The following is an 18,596-nucleotide window of genomic DNA, read 5'->3' as shown; positions in this document are numbered from 1 at the left end:
CCTAGAAAGAAATACAATGGCATAAAACGAGGCTTATCTTTATCATGGTCTTGATTATGGCAGTTATTATTACGACTGAACATAATTATGGCTAAAACACCATTGAGCCCCGTATTCACACTCACTTTAAAATAGCTAGACACAAAATGTCACTGATGACATTGCAATCACCCATTACACCTAAACCGCTACCATCCTCTCTGTTCTGAAAGGAAATACGTAAAGATGTAGGCCAGTCAACATTTAGAATCTGTGCTTCTTTCACGTCTAGGCGGGATACCAGGCTAAACGCACCCCCCCACCCCCCACAAAAAAAGAGCCTACGGAAGGTTTTTGTTACTTTATTAACCTAACATGGAATAGCTGTTGCATTACCACTCGAATATTATTACATCACGTTCTTAATACAATGTACAATTTGTGCTAATTTACAAGTTACATCAAAGCCTTATAAGGACAACCGGACATACAGATGACGACAACCAGTTAGAAATGAGTTTGTTGGATTGAGAAAGCGGTGCTTTAGCAGAGATACCACACTGAGACTGACATTTTCCATTGATAGATGACAGACCGGTTGTAAAGCTCTTCTCGGTTTTAAATAAGTGGCATTTTCCATGGTAGCTCAATGAGAAAGCAGGGTTTATGCAAGTCAAGTCTCTTGTGTTTTCTTTTCTCTTTGTTCTTCACTGGACATGACAGACCCACAGGGAATGTTGCAGAATGGAATCTGGGGCACGTTACAGAATGTTGAAGATCAACATTTCACGAATAGAGCTGACATTCGTGAAATGTTGTTGACGTGATGTTGAGATGCATGATGATGAACACACCCCTGGATACATCATGCTTGTAAGTGATTGGCTAGATGGGGTTATTGACAGGTGTGGTGACCAATCAGATTAGGAGTTATCCATGGAGAAAACTGTGATTGGCTAGATGGGGTGGTTGACAGGCCTGAGGACCAATAATATTTAGGAGTCGTCTAGAGAGAAGGCCCGGTGTGTGTTGGGGAAACGCTGGGAGCTGAAGTCTGGGTCATCTCTCACTCTCTCCCTGATGTCACTCCTCACCTGAGACAAACATATGAGTCAAGGTTAGGGCCGGTCAGTCTCATCTTGCCATGCTTTAAAGTCTTGTTCACCCTGCTGTTTCAGAGTGAATGTGAGCCAAAAAAAGATGTTTGGGTTTATACTTTTGAAATGCTTCCGCTGTTCCTCCCTTACCTTGAGGTTATTACTAATGTACAGTGCATTCAGAAAGTATTCAGACCCCTTGACTTTTTCCACATTTTGTTACTTTACAACCTTACTCATAAAATTGATTCAATAAAAATATTTCCTCATCAAATCTACACACAATACCCATAATGACATAGCAAAAATAGCTTTTTAGAAATGTTTACAAATCTATTAAAAATAAAAAACAGAAATACCTTATTTACATAAGTATTCAGACCCTTTGCTATCAGACTCGAGATTGAGCTCAGGTGCATCCTGTTTACATTGATCATCCTTGAGATGTTTCTACAACTTGATTGGAGTCCACCTGTGGTAAATTCAATTGATTGGACATAATTTGGAAAGGCACACACCTGTCTATATAAGGTCCCACAGTTGACAGTGCATGTTAGAGCAAATACCAAGCCATGAGGTCGAAGGAATTGTCCGTAGAGCTCCGAAACAGGATTGTGTCGAGGCACAGATCTGGGGAAGGGTACCAAAAAAATTATGTTGCACTGAACACAGTGGTCTCCATCATTCTTAAATGGAAGAAGTTTGGAATCACCAAGACGCCCGGCCAAACCCTTGACTTTTTCAATAAAAATTCAGACTCGTAAAAAAACTGAGCAATCGGGGGAGAAGGGCCTTGGTCAGGGAGGTGACCAAGAACCCGATGGTCACTCTGACAGAGCTCCAGAGTTCCTCTGTGGAGATGGGAGAACCTTCCAGAAGGACAACCATCTCTGCAGCACTCCACCAATCAGGCCTTTATGGTAGAGTGGCCAGACGGAAGCCACTCCTCATTAAAAGGCACATGACAGCCCGCTTGGAGTTTGCCAAAAGGCACCTAAAGGACTCTCAGACCATGAGAAACAAGGTTCTCTGGTCTGATGAAACTAAGATTGAACTCTTTGGCCTGAATGCCAAGCGTCATGTCTGGGTGAAACCTGGCACCATCCCTACAGTGAAGCATGGTGGTGGCAGCATCATGCTGTGGGGATGTTTTTCAGCGGCAGTGACTGGGAGACTCGTCAGGATAGAGGGAAAGGTGAACGGAGCAAAGTACAAAGAGATCCTTGATGAAAACCTGCTCCAGAGCGCTCAGGACATCAGACTGGTGCGAAGGTGCACCTTCCAACAGGACAACGACCCTAAGCACAAAGCCAAGACAACGCAGGAGTGGCTTCGGGACAAGTCTCTGAATGTCCTTGAGTGGCCCAGCCAGAGCCCGGACTTGAACCCGATCGAACATCTCTGGAGAGACCTGAAAATAGCTGTGCAGCAACGCTCCCCATCCAACCTGACAGTGCTTGAGAGGATCTGCAGAAAAGAATGGGAGAAACTCCCCAAATACAGGTGTGCCAAGCTTGTACCTTCATACCCAAGAAGACTCGAGGCTGTAATCGCTGTCAAAGGTGCTTGAACAAAGTACTGAGTAAAGGGTCTGAATACTTATGTAAATGTGATATTTCAGTTTTTGCTTCGTCATTATGGGAATTGTGTGTAGATTGATGAGGTCATAAAAAAAAAAAAATGAATGCACTGTATATGTGATTGGATTAGGGAAGACGTTGCATCCTCCAGAAAGCAACACTGGCCGTAGTTTACCTGTTCTTGGTAGGCCTCCTGCAGCTCTGGCTCATCTAGTTCCCCCTGGAGGCTGTCTGGGGTAGTGACAGGTCTGACTCCTGCAGCCCGGGCCGCCCGGCTCACTGCCTCAGACAGGGACAGGTGAGGTCCCTCACCCTGGTGGGTCTGTGAGAAGGGGATAACAACAGGTCAACACTAACCCGAGCTGTGTTCAGTAATCACGAAACAGGAGAATAATATGTTTTGAAATTGGGAGGTATTACACAAAATTGTCCAATGATAAATGATAATTCTCCTCTTCCGTATCAAAATGTTTGACTCTCACTTCCTATAGAAACACTGTTAGAATAACCAGGTATACAGACTAGGCATTTCCGTTGAGAATATTCCTTAGCCCGGTACTACTTAATGGGCATAGCATCCTCATGACAAATAATTATAATATACAATGGCAAGCTGGCTCTCATTAGGTTTCTAACCAGATGGACAGCTCACCTTCCTCCTCTTGGCAGGCATCCCGTGGAGGTATGCATCAGACAGAGGGGGCTGAGCCTTTATCTTCCTCTGAGACAGCATGTCGTGTCTGATGATGGGAACCCACTCCTGATGAACACAAACACACAGCTCAGTGGTTAAACAGCTGGGCCTGTAACCGAATAGTCACAAGATCAAACCCCAGGAAATCATCTGGTGTAATTCTAGGTATCCTAGAAGAAATATCCTGTAATTGTGCCCTTGAGCAAGGCACTTAACCCCTAAACAATAAAGCATAGGTCCTATGTCCTTACAGGGGGCACTGCAGCTGCCCAGGGCTCCATGTCTCCTCCAGACTCCTCCCTTCCTCCTGCTGCTATGGCAACAGCTCCTCTGGTGTCCCCTGACGATGCTCTCCGCGAGGGGGTGGTCACCCCGGGGGATGCTCCGACCTCTTGTCTGTCCCCTGATGAAGCCATGGCCTCCTCTGCTGTGGTGGCCGGGGCCGGGGACAGACCTTCATCCATCTAGAGATGAGAGTAGGTTAACTAAGGTTAACTAAGGTTAGCTGTACTGTATGAAGACAAAGATAACCATGTCCTCAAAGCTGTCTGAACTTTGTGTTCCTCGCTGATTTCCTGGAATTACCACATGTCTTTCTAGGTGAGGCCAAGCATGCAGTGTCCTTATAACCCTCAGATAACACCTGGAAAGACTGTGACCACACACACACACACACAATCACTCACCTCCATATTCTGTGTGTCTGTCTGCTGTCCAGCCTGTGCCTCAGGCTCTGCTCTCCGTGTGTGGATGACATAGTGCTGGATGTGGTCCTCAGTGACTGGGTTGTGCTCCAGGATAATGTGGAGTCTCATGGTCATCATACTGGTCAGCCAGTTGACCAGGCTGGGGTTGACCTCTGCTGACATCCTCCTCTGTGGACATAGAGAGAAGAGAGAAAACATGTACAGAGCTTTACGTCATACACACCAAGCAGATATACCAGGACTCATCCCACAGCCTAACCTACCAGATACAATGGGATTCAACAGATTCATTAATTGACTAGTTTAGCAACTAGCTTGTCCTGAGATGGGAAAATATATGTGGACCGGCTATGGGTCCTGAGGACCGGGTTGGGAAACACTCAAGTCTATAAATAATAGAGTGGATAGAGTAGTGTAGAGTAGTGTAGAGGAGTGTACTAACGATGCGGTGGTTGATGACTTGGGTGAGAGCCCTCTGTTCCCCTCGGAGACAGTACAGGTTGAGAGCCAGACACTCAAACAGACCCTGGGTGCAGAGCAGGAGCAGGCGGGGGCCAAACGTTTGGTCTGCAGAGGTAGAGAGGAGCAACAGATTTACAGTCATGCTGCTGTTAGGTACTAGACTAGGGTTGACAGTAGTCCGGTGAACCAGTTTGGTAACAATGCGTAGGACCCAGTATAGAAAAGCTGTATTATACACAAGGGGTTTGTGTGTTTTACCTGTGCAGCGTAGGATGTGCGTGGCCATGCGGGTGAACTGCTGTCTAAGGAAAGAGATGTTGGTCTGAATTATGTCCACTCCCTCTCTCACTGTCACTGTGGCCTGAGAGAGAGACAGGGTACAGTATTATTACAATATTATCAACATATTGTGACAATTTAATAGTCAGAGACAAAAGCTCTCTACTTACAAAGCTCTCTGCTATGTACTCCTCCAGACCATTGATGAGGTCTACAGATGCTGCCTGAAAAGACAAAACATAGTGGTTTCAGTTTCTAAATTTCAAGCACACACACTTTGAGGTGAAAAGCCACAAACATTGGTCTTAATAAAGTTCACTGCAAATGGAGAGAATACTGTGCCAATTTCATGTCATGATTCTCAACAAAACAGCAGCTGGCAGTAGAGCAGAGGTACTCACGTTGATATTGGCATCAGTAGGCTCTTGACCCTGCAGGTAGTGCTGGTTGAAGAAGTCTGTGAGCTGGGGCTGGATCCGGCTGAGGGGCTGGGCGTTACCATGCATTAACAACACCATGTCCACCATGGAGAAACTGTGACACACCAGGGACAACAAGTCCCCAAAGAACCCTGCAGAGAGATGAGGTCAAAGAATATGTTCTGCAAAAACTAAGACATTTTGGTCTTCTTTCACTTTTCCAAGAACGCTATCACAGATGGCAAGGCACACCATCAGGTCAGGTGTAGGTTTCTACAGTTGAAGTCGGACGTTTACATACACCTTAGCCAAATACATTTAAACTCAGTTTTTCACAATTCCTGACATTTAATCCTAGTAAAAATTCCCTGTCTTAGGTCAGTTAGGATCACCACTTTATTTTAAGAATGTGAAATGTCATAATAATAGTAGAGAGAATTATTTTTTTCAGCTTTTATTTCTTTCACCACATTCCCAGTGTGTCAGAAATGTACATACACTCAATTAGTATTTGGTACCGTTGCCTTTAAATTGTTTAACTTGGGTCAAACGTTTCGGGTAGCCTTCCACAAGCTTCCCACAATAAGTTGGGTGAATTTTGGCCCATTACTCCTGACAGAACTGGTGTAACTGAGTCAGGTTTGTAGGCCTCCTTGCTCGCACACGCTTTTTCAGTTCTGCCCACAAATGTTCTATAGGATTGAGGTCAGGGCTTTGTGATGGCCACTCCAATACCTTGACTGTTGTCCTTAAGCCATTTTGCCACAATTTTGGAAGTATGCTTGGGGTCGTTGTCCATTTGGAAGACCCATTTGCGACCAAGCTTTAACTTCCTGACTGATGTCTTGAGATGTTGCTTCAATATATCCACATCATTTTCCTTCCATCTATTTTGTGAAGTGCACCAGTCCCTCCTGCAGCAAAGCACCCACACAGCATGATGCTGCCACCCCATGCTTCACGGTTGGGATGGTGTTCTTCGGCTTGCAAGTTTCCCCCTATTTCCTCCAAACATAACGATGGTCATTATGGCCAAACAGTTCTATTTTTGTTTCATCAGACCAGAGGACATTTCTCCAAAAAGTACAATCTCTGTCCCCATGTGCACTTGCAAACCGTAGTAGGCTTTTTTATGGCGGTTTTGGAGCAGTGGCTTCTTCCTTGCTGAGCGGCCTTTCAGGTTATGTCAATATAGGACTCGTTTTACTGTGGATATAGATACTTTTGTACCCGTTTCCTCCAGCATCTTCACAAGGTTTGGAAATTGCTCCCAAGGATGAACCAGACTTGTGGAGGTCTACAAAAAAAAATTCTGAGGTCTTGGCTGATTTCTTTTGATTTTCCCATGATGTCAAGCAAAGAGGCACTGAGTTTGAAGGTAGGCCTTGAAATACATCCACAGGTACACCTCCAATTGACTCAAATGATGTCAATTAGCCTATCAGAAGCTTCTAAAGCCATGACATAATTTTCTGGAATTTTCCAAGCTGTTTAAAGGCACAGTCAATTTAGTGTATGTAAACTTCTCACCCACTGGAATTGTGATACAGTGAATTATAAGTGAAATAATCTGTCTGTAAACAATTGTTGGAAAAATTACTTGTGTCATGCACAAAGTAGATGTCCTAACCGACTTTAGTTTGTTAACAAGACATTTGTGGAGTGGTTGAAAAATGAGTTTTAATGACTCCAACCTAAGTGTATGTAAACTTGACTTCAACTGTACATACATACATACATACATACATACATACATACATACATACATACATACATACATACATACATACATACATACATACATACATACATACATACATACATACATACATACATACATACATACATACATACATACATACATACATACATACATACATACATACATACATACATACATACATACATACATACATACATACATACATACATACATACATACAGTGCCTTCGGAAAGTATTCAGACCCCTTGACGTTTTCTACGGTTTTTTTACGTTACGGCCTTATTCTAAAATTTATTAAATGAATAAAAATACCCATTTACATTTACATTTACATTTTAGTCATTTAGCAGACGCTCTTATCCAGAGCGACTTACAGGAGCATACCCCATAATGACAAAGCAAAAACAGGTTTTTAGACATTTTTGCAAATGTATTCAAAATAAAAAACAGAAATCCCTTATTTACATAAGTATTTAGACCCTTTGCCCTTTTTTTTTTACATTTACACTACCAGTCAAAAGTTGTGTTAAACAAATCAATATATATTTTATATTTGAGATTCTTCAAATAGCCACCCTTTGCCTTGATGACAGCTTTGCACACTCTTGGCATTCTCTCAACCAGCTTCATGAGATAGTCACCTGGAATGCATTTCAATTAACACGTGTGCCTTCTTAAAAGTTAAGAAGGAAATAAATTCCACAAATTAATGCATTTGAGCCAATCAGTTGTGTTGTGACAAGGTAGGGGGGGTATACAGAAGATAGCCCTATTTGGTAAAAGACCAAGTCCATATTATGGCAAGAACAGCTCAAATAAGCAAAGAGAAACAACAGTTCATCATTACTTTAAGACATGAAGGTCAGTCAATACGGAAAACATTTCAAGAACTTTGAAAGTTTCTTCAAGTGCAGTCGCAAAAACAATCAAGCGCTATGATGAAACTGGCTCTCATGAGGACCGCCACAGGAATGGAAGACCCAGAGTTACCGCTGCTGCAGAGGATACGTTCATTAGAAAATGCAGCCCAAATAAATGCTTCACAGAGTTCAAGTGAACACATCTCAACATCAACTGTTCAGAGGAGACTGTGGGAATCAGGCCTTCATGGTCGAATTGCTGCCAAGAAACCCCTACTAAAGGACACCAATATGAAGAAGAGACTTGCTTGGGCCAATAAACACGAGCAATGGACATTAGACAGGTGGAAATTTGTCCTTTGGTCTGGAGTCCAAATTTGAGATTTTTAGTTCCAACCGCCGTGGCTTTGTGAGACACGGTGTGGGTGAACGGATGATCTCCGCATGTGTATTTCCCACCATAAAGCATGGAGGAGGAGGTGTTATGGTGTGGGGGTGCTTTGCTGGTGACACTGTCAGTGATTTATTTAGAATTCAAGGCACACTTAACCAGCATGGCTACCACAGCATTCTACAGTGATACGCCATCCCATCTGGTTTGCGCTTAGTGGGACTATCATTTGTTTTTCAACAGGACAATGACCCAACACACCTCCACGCTGTGTAAGGGCTATTTTACCAAGAAGGAGAGTGATGGAGTGCTGCATCAGATGACCTGGCCTCCACAATCCCCTGACCTCAACCGAATTGAGATGGTTTGGGATGAGTCGGACTGCAGAGTGAAGGAAAAGCAGCCAACAAGTGCTCAGCATATGTGGGAACTCCTTCAAGACTGTTGGAAAAGCATTCCAGGTGAAGCTGGTTGAGAAAATGCCAAGAGTGCGCAAAGCTGTCATCAAGGCAAAGGGTGGTTATTTTGAAGAATCTCAAATATAAAGTATATTTTGATTTGTTTAACACTTTCTTTGTTACTATATGATTCCATATGTGTTAGTTCATAGTTTTGATGTCTTCACTATTATTCTACAATGTAGAAAATAGTAAAAATAAAGAAAAACCCTGGAATTATTAGGTGTGTCCAAACTTTTGACTGGTAGTGTATATTCTAGTCATTTGGCAGCCGCTTACAATAAGAGCATTCAATTTAAATAAAAGGCAACCACATATCCCGATTATTGCAAGTAAAACCATCGAAATAGTAAGCCATTGAATCTTTTCTGTGCTAGTAAGAAAGGACAAGTATGCGTATGAGTGCAAGTGCAAGTGTTAGGTTTTTACTTTTGTCAGTGACTCACCGAGAGCGTCCCCAGATCCAGGTGTGAAGAGGTTGGTGGTCTGAGACAGTCTCTGGATAAACTGAGCGATGCTCTCCCCGTTCCCCTGCGGAGCCCCCAGAGACCCCATCATGGTGGAGAGGACCCCCTGGACAATACCTGTGAACAGCTCCGGGCTCAGGGATGGGTCCACTCCACCCCCAGGGGCCGCCTGGGGAGGGGGGGCAGGGGTGCCTTGGCCAGGGGGAGGCTCCTGGCCGGGTGGGGGTGCGGGTGAGGGTCGGGAGAAGATGGGTTGGTTAGCCTAGAAATGGGAGAGGAACTATTGGGTAACTACTGGGTGACACTTTGTTGCACAGTCATCTAGTTGTCTGGAGTTTATTTCTACTAATTGTGACTACTTCAACTTCGACTAATTACGACAACTTCGACTAATTACGACAACTTCTACTAATTACGACAACTGACTAATTACGACAACTTTTACTAATTACGACAACTGACTAATTACGACAATTTCAACTAATTATGACAACTTCTACTAATTACGACAACTTCGACTTCTACTAATTACAACAACTTCAACTAATTATGACAACTTCTACTAATTACGACAACTTCAACTTCTACTAAGTACAACTTCAACAATTATGACAACTTCTTCTAATTATGACTACTTCAACTTGTATTACAGCGTAATAACAGAGAAATTACATGATTATTACCTAAGAGTTACTTTTCAGTCACATTGATTATAAGAGTTAACAAAAAGTTACCAATAGGGTTCAATAATTTAATCTCTCACCTGGATGAAGTCTGACATTCCCTGGAAGAACCCTGGGACTCCAGGTACGGTCACAGTGATGTGTGGGTTAGCTCCAGAACCAGGGGTTCCTGGCCCACCTGCTCCACCCAACAGGGAGCCCAGGAGTTGGGCTAGGTTGGCCTCGGCGACCCCCTCCGGTGGCTGGCCCATGGAAGTGGTGTTGGTGGTGTGGGTGGTGGTCTGGCCAGAGGTGTTCGCCCCACAGGAGGGGTGGGGAGGGACGGGATTGGAGGATGAGAAGGAGGAGGACGCAGAAGATGATGAAGAGGAGGAGGTGGAGAAAGAGAAGGAGTGGGAGGCAGATGAGGAGCTGGTAGATGTCTGGTCACCTGGAGGAACTGGGAAAAATAAGACTTCTGATTCATTGTCCATTTTCTTTGAACGCTACAAAATAAAACCCATCATTCACCCAATACAATAATCAATCACTCACCTTGCTGTCCAGGCATCTGCCCAGGCATCTGTTGCCCAGGCATCAGTAGCTGTCCAACCAGACCACTGATCATCTGAGTTAGGGGAGAGGGAGCCAGAGGTGTGCCCTGGAAGAAGAGAATAAATGGAGGAAGAGATCAGTTGATTAGTTGAATCAGGTGTGTTAGAGCAGGGCCGGAACAAAAGTCTGCACACCCAGTAGCTCTCCAGGAGGATTGGCCACCCCTGCCGACGTACAACAGCACAAGCACATAAGAGACCAAAGTCGTTCCTCACAGACTTCTCCATCTCTGCCTCTCCTCTCCTCACCTGAAGGTTCTGTTGCCCACCAGCAAGGGGCACTGAAGCCCTGAGGTTGATGGTGGTGCCCCTGGTGCCCACAGGCTGGGGGATGTGGGGGGAGAAGGAGGGGCGCGTGATCACCACCCTGGCTCCAGGGGGCAGAGGGCCGTGAGGGTGAGGGGGGGCAGAGGGGTCAGAGCTGGGGATGGTCCCGGGGACACCTGCTCCTGGTTGGCCGGGGTGACCCGTGGCGGCAGCAGTTGCCATGGCAGCAGCCTGCTGAGAGATCTGGTGGACGATGGCCTGCATGAACTCTGGAGGAAGGCCTGCGATGTGGACCGGAGTAGCACCTTCAGATTGAGAGAGCACAGAGATAAATACTTGATAAAACAGTCAGCAACATCCCAGAGACTGGGGGTTGAGATACTGTGGTATAGGGGTCTGGTGTATACACCATAGAGAACATAGCGTGATGTAGGGTCAAAAGCACTCACCAGGCTGTCCAGTACCCATGGGGATCTGTTGTCCTTGGACCTGAGGGCCGCTGCCAGAATCTAATGGAGAGACAACCAGGGAGAATACATTACCTTACAACTCTGAATATGCATACTGGGTATGCAAGCTTTTGCTCCACTCCAGCTCTCCTCCAACACACCTATAAGGTTTCCTATAGGAGATCAACAATGACTAGGTCTCTCTCGGATTGGAATGATTATCTAATGTACTGATTATTTGGTACGCATGAGAGACACTGTTAGGGCATGACAACTCCAAGATGAGCCAAGAGCAAGAGTGAGAGAAAATAACAAATGTGTCCCCTTCCTCACCATCCAGGTTCATCTGCATCATTACCACAGGCTCCATGGTCTGGTGGGTGATTCTGATGACATGTGGAGCCCCCTGGCCCTGACTTGGCTGCTGATTGCCTGCGTTGGGCTGTGGAGGCGGGGTCTGGCCCTCTGATTGGCCAGGAGCCTGAGAGGGTTGGGCCTGGCCCTCGGCTGCATGCCTCCCATTGGACGTCATGGTCACTGTGGTTCCCAAGTTTCCGAGGTTCCCCAGGTTTCCTAAGTTTCCAAGGTTTATCTGAAGACACAAGTCAAGTTAATAACATCCCAAGAAAATGGTGTGCATGTACAAACTTAAATTTGAAAAGAGCAACAGCTAAATGCTGGTAAAAAGTATGAATGGCTGGTGATTAGAATTTGAATCCACCAACCAGTGAGGTTTAGTTTTAGAACCTGGTACTAAAATACCAAAATTGCTGTGAGTATATGTGGAAGAAACTCTCCACACAGTGACCTACCGGTATGGGGATTTGATGTGGCATACCACCCTGCAGCAGGACGGGGGAGCCGTAGTGGGACATGGGCCGAACCACGTGGAGGTGACGGGGGGGAGGAGTGGCCAGGTTACAACGCAGGTCACTAAGGGCAACCAGGGTGTTGCCAAGGAGACGGAGAGACTCCCCGACCAGGTTGAGTACGTGCTGGTCCTCCTCTCTCTCCTGGGTCTGTGACGACAGAAGAACAATGTTGTGATTGATTCACATGTGGTTTATTCAAGTCTGTTTGGGGCTCCATTTCACTCATGCAAAACAGCACTGTGACTGATCTATTCAAGAAGACTCACTATACTCTGCGGCGCAGTTTATGATGTAACTTTTCTTCTCATGGACACCATTAAATTTAAAGGACGAATATGTAACAGGAGTTTAAGTTTGAAGTAAAAACAGTGTGATGATGTGTTGCTTGTTGCTGTGCAACTGAATATTATGGAGTTGTAGTGTTTACGTTGTTGTTGTAGTCTGCTGAAGTGGCAGCCCCCAGGATGGAGTGAGTTCTCTCTATGAAGGGACGAAGCCTCTCCTCCACCCTCCTCACCTCCGACAACACCTCCACTAGCGCTGCTGGGCTGGGGTGGCTGGGAAGGGAGGGAGTGGAGGAGGCAGAGAGAGAGAGAAGAGAGAGAGAAAGAGGTACGTGTTCAGTAGGCATGAAACAGCAGAAAGCGTTTTGATTCTATTTGAAACACATTTTAATGTTCCTTTTTTTTTTTATGCTTTGCTACGCTGTGCCCTCCTGAGCACTTACTTGGGCCCGGAGTGGGGTGGTCCTTCTGTCTGGCTGGAGGAGGTGGGAGGGGGAGGTGGTGGATCAGGTGCAGGAGGGGAGGTGTCCATAGGCTGGGCTGCTCCTGCAGTGGCAGCTGTAGCGGAAGAGGATGAGGAGGAGGAGGAGGAAGAGGAGGTGGACTGAGATGTCTCCGGCTCAGCTTGAGATGGCACACCACTGGGCTGACCCTGCAAACACAAACATGTTGTCTAAAAGGTCAACTAGGCACTGAAAATAGATTTCTGTATAGTATAGAATAATAGCATAGCATAGCATAACATAGCATAGTATGTGAGTTGTAACTGTACCTCCAGTCTGTGGATCAGAGACTGGGTCTCCCTTAGCAAGTTCTCAGCCAATTGCAGCCTCATCCTGGGCTCGCTCTGCACTGATTGGTCAACATTGATATGCACATCTACTGAGCCGTTGCTCTACAAACAAGAAAGATCATTAACATACTGTATATATTACTATTAGGGTATGTGTGCATTACTTTTTCCACATATTGTTATGTTACAGCCTTAATCTAAAATTGATTAAATTGATGAGGGGAAAAAACAATCACACACAATACCCCATAATGACAAAGCAAAAACAGGTTAAGATGTTTTTGAAAATGTATACATTTTTTAAAAAACATTGAAATATCACATACATATTCAGACCCTTCACTCAGTACTTTGTTGAAGCACCTTTGGCAGCGATTACAGCCTCGAGTCTTCTTGGGTATGACGCTACAAGCTTGGCACACCTGTATTTTGGGAGTTTCTCCCATTCTTCTCTGCAGATCCTCTGAAGCTATTTTCAGGTCTCTCCAGAGATTTTTACTCAGGTTCAAGTCTGGGTTCTGGCTGGGCCACACAAGGACATTCAGACACTTGTCCCGAAGCCACTCCTGCATTGTCTTGGCTGTGTGCTTAGGGTCGTTGTCCTGTTGGCAGGTGAACCTTGGCCCCAGTCTGAAGTCCTGAGCGCTCTGGAGCAGGTTTTCATCAAGGATCTCTCTGTACTTTGCTCCGTTCATCTTTCCCTTGATCCTGACTAGTCTCCCAGTCCCTGCCGCTGAAAATCATCCCCACAGCATGATGCTGCCACCACCATGCTTCATCGTAGAGATGGTGCCAGGTTTCCCCCAGACGTGACACTTGCCATTCAGGTCAAAGAGTTCAATCTTGGTTTCATCAGACCAGAGAATCTTGTTTCTCATGGTCTGAGAGTCCTTTAGGTGCCTTTTGGCAAACTCCAAGCGGGCTGTCATGTGCCTTTTTACTGAGGAGTGGCTTCCGTCTGGCCACTCTACCATAAAGGCCTGATTGGTGGAGTGCTGCAGAGGTGGTTGTCCTTCTGGAAGGTTCTCTCATCTCCACAGAGGAACTCTGGAGCTCTGTCAGTGACCATCGGGTTCTTGGTCACCTCCCTGACCAAGGCCCTTCTCCCCCAATTGCTCAGTTTGGCCGAGTGGCCAGCTCTAGGAAGAGTCTTGGTGGTTCCAAACTTCTTCCATTTAAGAACCTTCAATGCTGCAGACTTTTTTTGGTAACCTTCCCAAGATCTGTGCCTCGACACAATCCTGTCTCGGAGCTCTACGGACAATTCCTTCGACCTCATGGCTTGGTTTTTGCTCTGACATGCACTGTCAACTGTGGGACCTTATATAGACAGGTGTGCCTTTCCAAATCATGTCCAATCAAATACATTTACCACAGGTGGACCGCAATCAAGTTGTAGAAACATCTCAAGGATGATCAATGAAAACAGGATGCACCTGAGCTTAACTTCGAGTCTCATAGGAAAGGGTCTGAATACTTATGTAAATAAGGTATTTCATTTATTTATTTCCAAAAATGTCTAAAAACCTGTTTTCGCTTTGTCATTATGCGGTATTGTGTGGAGATTGATGAGGAAAATGTTTTATTTAATCCATTTTAGAATAAGGCTGTAACGTAACAAAATGTGGAAAAAGTCAAGGGGTCTGAATACCTTCCGAATGCACTGTGTATGTGTGTGTGTGTGTATATATATATATATATGACAGTAATAAAGAAAACTTACTCCAGTGCTGGTGCCAACTCTGGCATTCCTTCCTGCTTCTCCCACTCCTGCCATCATCTGCTGCACTTGCATCTGCCAAGGAAAGTTATTACACTTGTGTTACTACACTGTTAATACACTCAATTCATCTAGACGCTCAACTAATCCTACAGACACATTAGGTACCCATTAAAACGGTTTGATTCAATTTATTTTTTAGGTGCTCAATATTTTTTCTGAATAAAGACTATGAAACAGCAGCACAGTGCACACCAACACACAACCTTGACTCACCTGTATCTGCTGGGGGTCCATGATGTTGACGGGCAGGTTAAAGGTTCCCAGCATGACGTAGCTGTTCCCGTTGCGGTCCTGGGGGCCTCCCTGGGAGGAGGAGGGGGTGGCACCTCCCTCTGTTCCCCCTGAGGACACTCCTCCTCCCCCACTGCCAGACTGGGAGGTCTGAGGAGGAGCACGCTCCACCAGGTGGATCACCTTACCAGCCACATCTGAGAGGACATAGGAGGAGAGAATGAGAGTGGAGGAGAGAGAAGGAAAGAGAAGGAGAGAGGACAGAGAATGAATTTCTGCATAAATCAGTCATAAAATTTGATCTGATCATCTAAGTCACAACAATAGACAAACACAGTCTGCTTAAACTAATAACATATACATTATTATATTTTTCTTGTCTATATTGAATACATCGTTTAAACATTCACAGCGTAGGTTGGAAAAAGTATGTGAACCCCTAGGCTAATGACTTCTCCAAAAGCTAATTGGAATCAGGAGTCAGCTAACCTGGAGTCCAATCAATGAGACGATATTGGAGATGTTGGTTAGAGCTGCCCTGCCCTATAAAAAAAAACTCACAAAATGTGAGTTTGCTATTCACAAGAAGCATTGCCTGATGTGAACCATGCCTCGAACAAAAGAGATCTCAGAAGACCTAAGATAAAAAATTGTTGACTTGCATAAAGCTGGAAAGGGTTACAAAAGTATCTCTAAAAGCCTTGATTGTCATCAGTCCACGGTAAGACAAACTGTCTATAAATGGAGAAAGTTCAGCACTGTTGCTACTCTCCCTAGGAATAGCCGTCCTGCAAAGATGACTGCAAGAGCACAGCGCAGAATGCTCAATGAGGTTAAGAAGAATCCTAGAGTGTCAGCTAAAGACTTACAGAAATCTCTGGAACATGCTAACATCTCTGTTGACGAGTCTATGATACGTAAAACACTCAACAAAAATGGTGTTCATGGGAGGACACCACGGAAGAAGCCACTGCTGTCCAAAAAAACATTACTGCACGTCTGAAGTTTGCAAAATAGCACCTGGATGTTTCACAGCGCTACTGGCAAAATATTCTGTGGACAGATTAAACTAAAGTTGAGTTGTTTGGAAGGAACACACAATACTATGTGTGGAGAAAAAAAGGCACAGCACACCAACATCAAAACCTCAACCCAACTGTAAAGTATGGTGGAGGGAGCATCATGGTTTGAGGCTGCCTCAGGGCCTGGCCAGCTTGCTATCAGACGGAAAAATGAATTCCCAAGTTTATCAAGACATTTTGCAGGAGAATGTAAGGCTATCTGACCGCCAATTGAAGCTCAACAGAAGTTGGGTGATGCAACAGGGCAACGACCCAAAACACAGAAGTAAATCAACAATAGAATTGCTTCAACAGAAGAAAATACGCCTTCTGGAGTGGCCCAGTCAGAGTCCTGACCTCAACCCGATTGAGATGATGTTGCAGAGACCAGACATCCCAAGGATATTGCTGAACTGAAACAGTTTTGTAAAGAGGAACGGTCCAGAATTCCTCCTGACTGTTGTGCAGGTTTGATCCGCAACTACAGAAAACATTTGGTTGAGGTTATTGCTGCCAAAGGAGGGTCAACCAGTTATTAAATCCAAGGGTTCACATACTTTTCCCACTCTGCACTGTGAATGTTTACAGTGTGTTCAATAAAGACATGAAAACGTATAATTGTTTTTGTGTTATTAGTGTAAGCCCACTGTGTTTGTCTATTGTTGTGACTTAGATGAAGATCAGATCAAAATTTTATGAACAATTTATGCAGAAATCCAGGTAATTCCAAAGGGTTCACATACTTTTTCTTGCCACTGTATGTAGTATATTACTTACAGTGTCCTTAGAATAGTTGCTGGCTTTTTTACTCACTGTATTCGTTCAGTGTAGTCTCGTGGCTTTTTTACTCACTGTATTCGTTCAGTGTAGTCTCGTGGCTTTTTTACTCACTGTATTCGTTCAGTGTCGTCTCGTCCTGCAGCACTCTGCCCTGGTAGATTAGTCTCTGCTTGTCCACTGGGATCTCCACTGATGCAGCTATGTGTTCTTTGAACTCCTTCACTGTCAACTGAGGGACAAATAGCAGGCTCAGTGCATCGCTAGTACAGAGCTGAATAAATATATTTCCCTCTCATAAGTGTACAAGATATATGCCACATAGAAGTAGCCTGGAATTCAAACTGATATGTTCAGTTGGATTTCAGACCAAGACAGAAGCAGACAACAACAACAACAACAGGAAGTCACAGCCTACCTCTCTGCGGACAGTGTAGCTCCTGCTCTGGGAGTCCAGGGTCTTCACAGTGACCTCTATGGTACTTGCTGACTCCTCCATGGTTTCTCTGCTAGAGCATAGAGAAATACAGTCAGCAAATGTACTTTCTCCAGAAAATGTTCACCCATGAAGACAGTCGATTGGTAGCCAAATCGTTAATAGTACTGTACCTGTTTTGGGTAATCTCACTTGAATCGGGGTTGTTGTTAGTTTGCTAACATAGTTGGCTAATCCAAATGGAATTATCACGAAGCCAGCTAACCTCCCGGATGAGAATTTATTTGTCTTCGTTCAATGTCAAAGCACGACAATTCCGTTAATTTCTCTGTATCCAACGGAAAACCCTGTCGGTGAAATGAGCAATTAGCTACTTTGTCTATACTTCAAATATTTACAGTTCATATTCCGTTGAATGGTTTCTAAAAAAAAGTGCGACACAATCTAGTCGTGCAAGGACCCATATGACGCACAAAACGCGAGTGTTCATTTTAAATGCCTGTTTGTTTTGGTGTGAGTCTGTGCGCGTGTGTGAGAGAGAGCAATAACTGTGTACAGTGGACTTTGAAAACAAAATGTACCAATTATCAGTTTACTGATGCAGTTTAACATCAGTGTGTCTAATGTACACTCTCCCTCCTAACATTCTTTCTCTCTCTCCAAGACCATTACTTCCTTCCTCTGACCCTTGGTTGGGAATTAGATTAGGAGCACAGTGTACCCTCTTCATCCCTCACTCCTTCACCTCTTTCTCATCTCAGGTTGAGCTTAATCCTGCCTATTTTTAGCTGAAGACAGGATAGTTGGTGTGTGTCCATGGGCGCAATGTTAACCTTACCTTCATAACACAATGTTCAGCTTGTGTAAAGAGGGGGTGAGAGCAGAGGGAACAAAAGAGGCCATAGGCACAGATCGGAAATAACTGGACAATTGAGAACAAATCCCACAGACATTGCTTTCACCTTTATGGTGTTCTCAAATGAGTCCAGGTGTAGGGTGGTTGGAGAGGAGTGAAAGTCACCATTGACTACATAGATGGATAAATATAAATACAGTACCCGTCAAATGTTTGGACACAGCTACTCATTCCAGGGTTTCTCTTTATTTTTACTATTTTCTACATTGTAGAATAATAGTGAAGACATCAAAACTATGAAGTAACCAAAAAAGTGTTATACAAATCAAAATATATTTTATATTTTAGATTCTTCAAAGTAGCCACCATTTGTCTTGATGACAGCTTTGCACAC

At 44.5% G+C, this 18,596-nt stretch overlaps 1 protein-coding gene across 2 annotated transcripts; it reads right to left on the bottom strand.

Moving 5' to 3' along the window:
- Positions 1-325: 325 nt before the first annotated feature.
- On the bottom strand, positions 326-17,767 carry LOC311131950 (large proline-rich protein BAG6-like). Of its 2 annotated transcripts, none has more exons than XM_084165064.1 (24): positions 17,520-17,767; positions 17,329-17,419; positions 17,025-17,142; positions 15,055-15,269; positions 14,782-14,853; positions 13,038-13,160; positions 12,709-12,917; positions 12,409-12,538; positions 11,922-12,128; positions 11,443-11,701; positions 11,110-11,169; positions 10,643-10,965; positions 10,335-10,440; positions 9,881-10,239; positions 9,097-9,379; positions 5,200-5,369; positions 4,969-5,022; positions 4,778-4,880; positions 4,500-4,624; positions 4,037-4,225; positions 3,602-3,814; positions 3,309-3,416; positions 2,832-2,978; positions 326-1,073 (listed from the first exon to the last, which is right to left on the bottom strand). In XM_084165064.1, exons 2-24 carry the CDS (start codon positions 17,407-17,409, stop codon positions 975-977), a joined length of 3,753 nt encoding a protein of 1,250 aa, XP_084021190.1. In that variant the 5' UTR covers positions 17,410-17,419; positions 17,520-17,767; the 3' UTR covers positions 326-974. The 2 variants fall into 2 exon arrangements, with proteins under 2 accessions (XP_084021190.1, XP_084021191.1); XM_084165065.1 differs by having other exon boundaries at positions 17,329-17,416.
- Between the last annotated feature and the right edge of the window lie 829 nt (positions 17,768-18,596).

This window comes from Coregonus lavaretus (assembly GCF_964263955.1).
Source record: "Coregonus lavaretus genome assembly, chromosome: 7".
Classification (NCBI taxonomy): domain Eukaryota; kingdom Metazoa; phylum Chordata; class Actinopteri; order Salmoniformes; family Salmonidae; genus Coregonus; species Coregonus lavaretus.
This window is presented reverse-complemented; position numbering and strand designations above follow the sequence as displayed.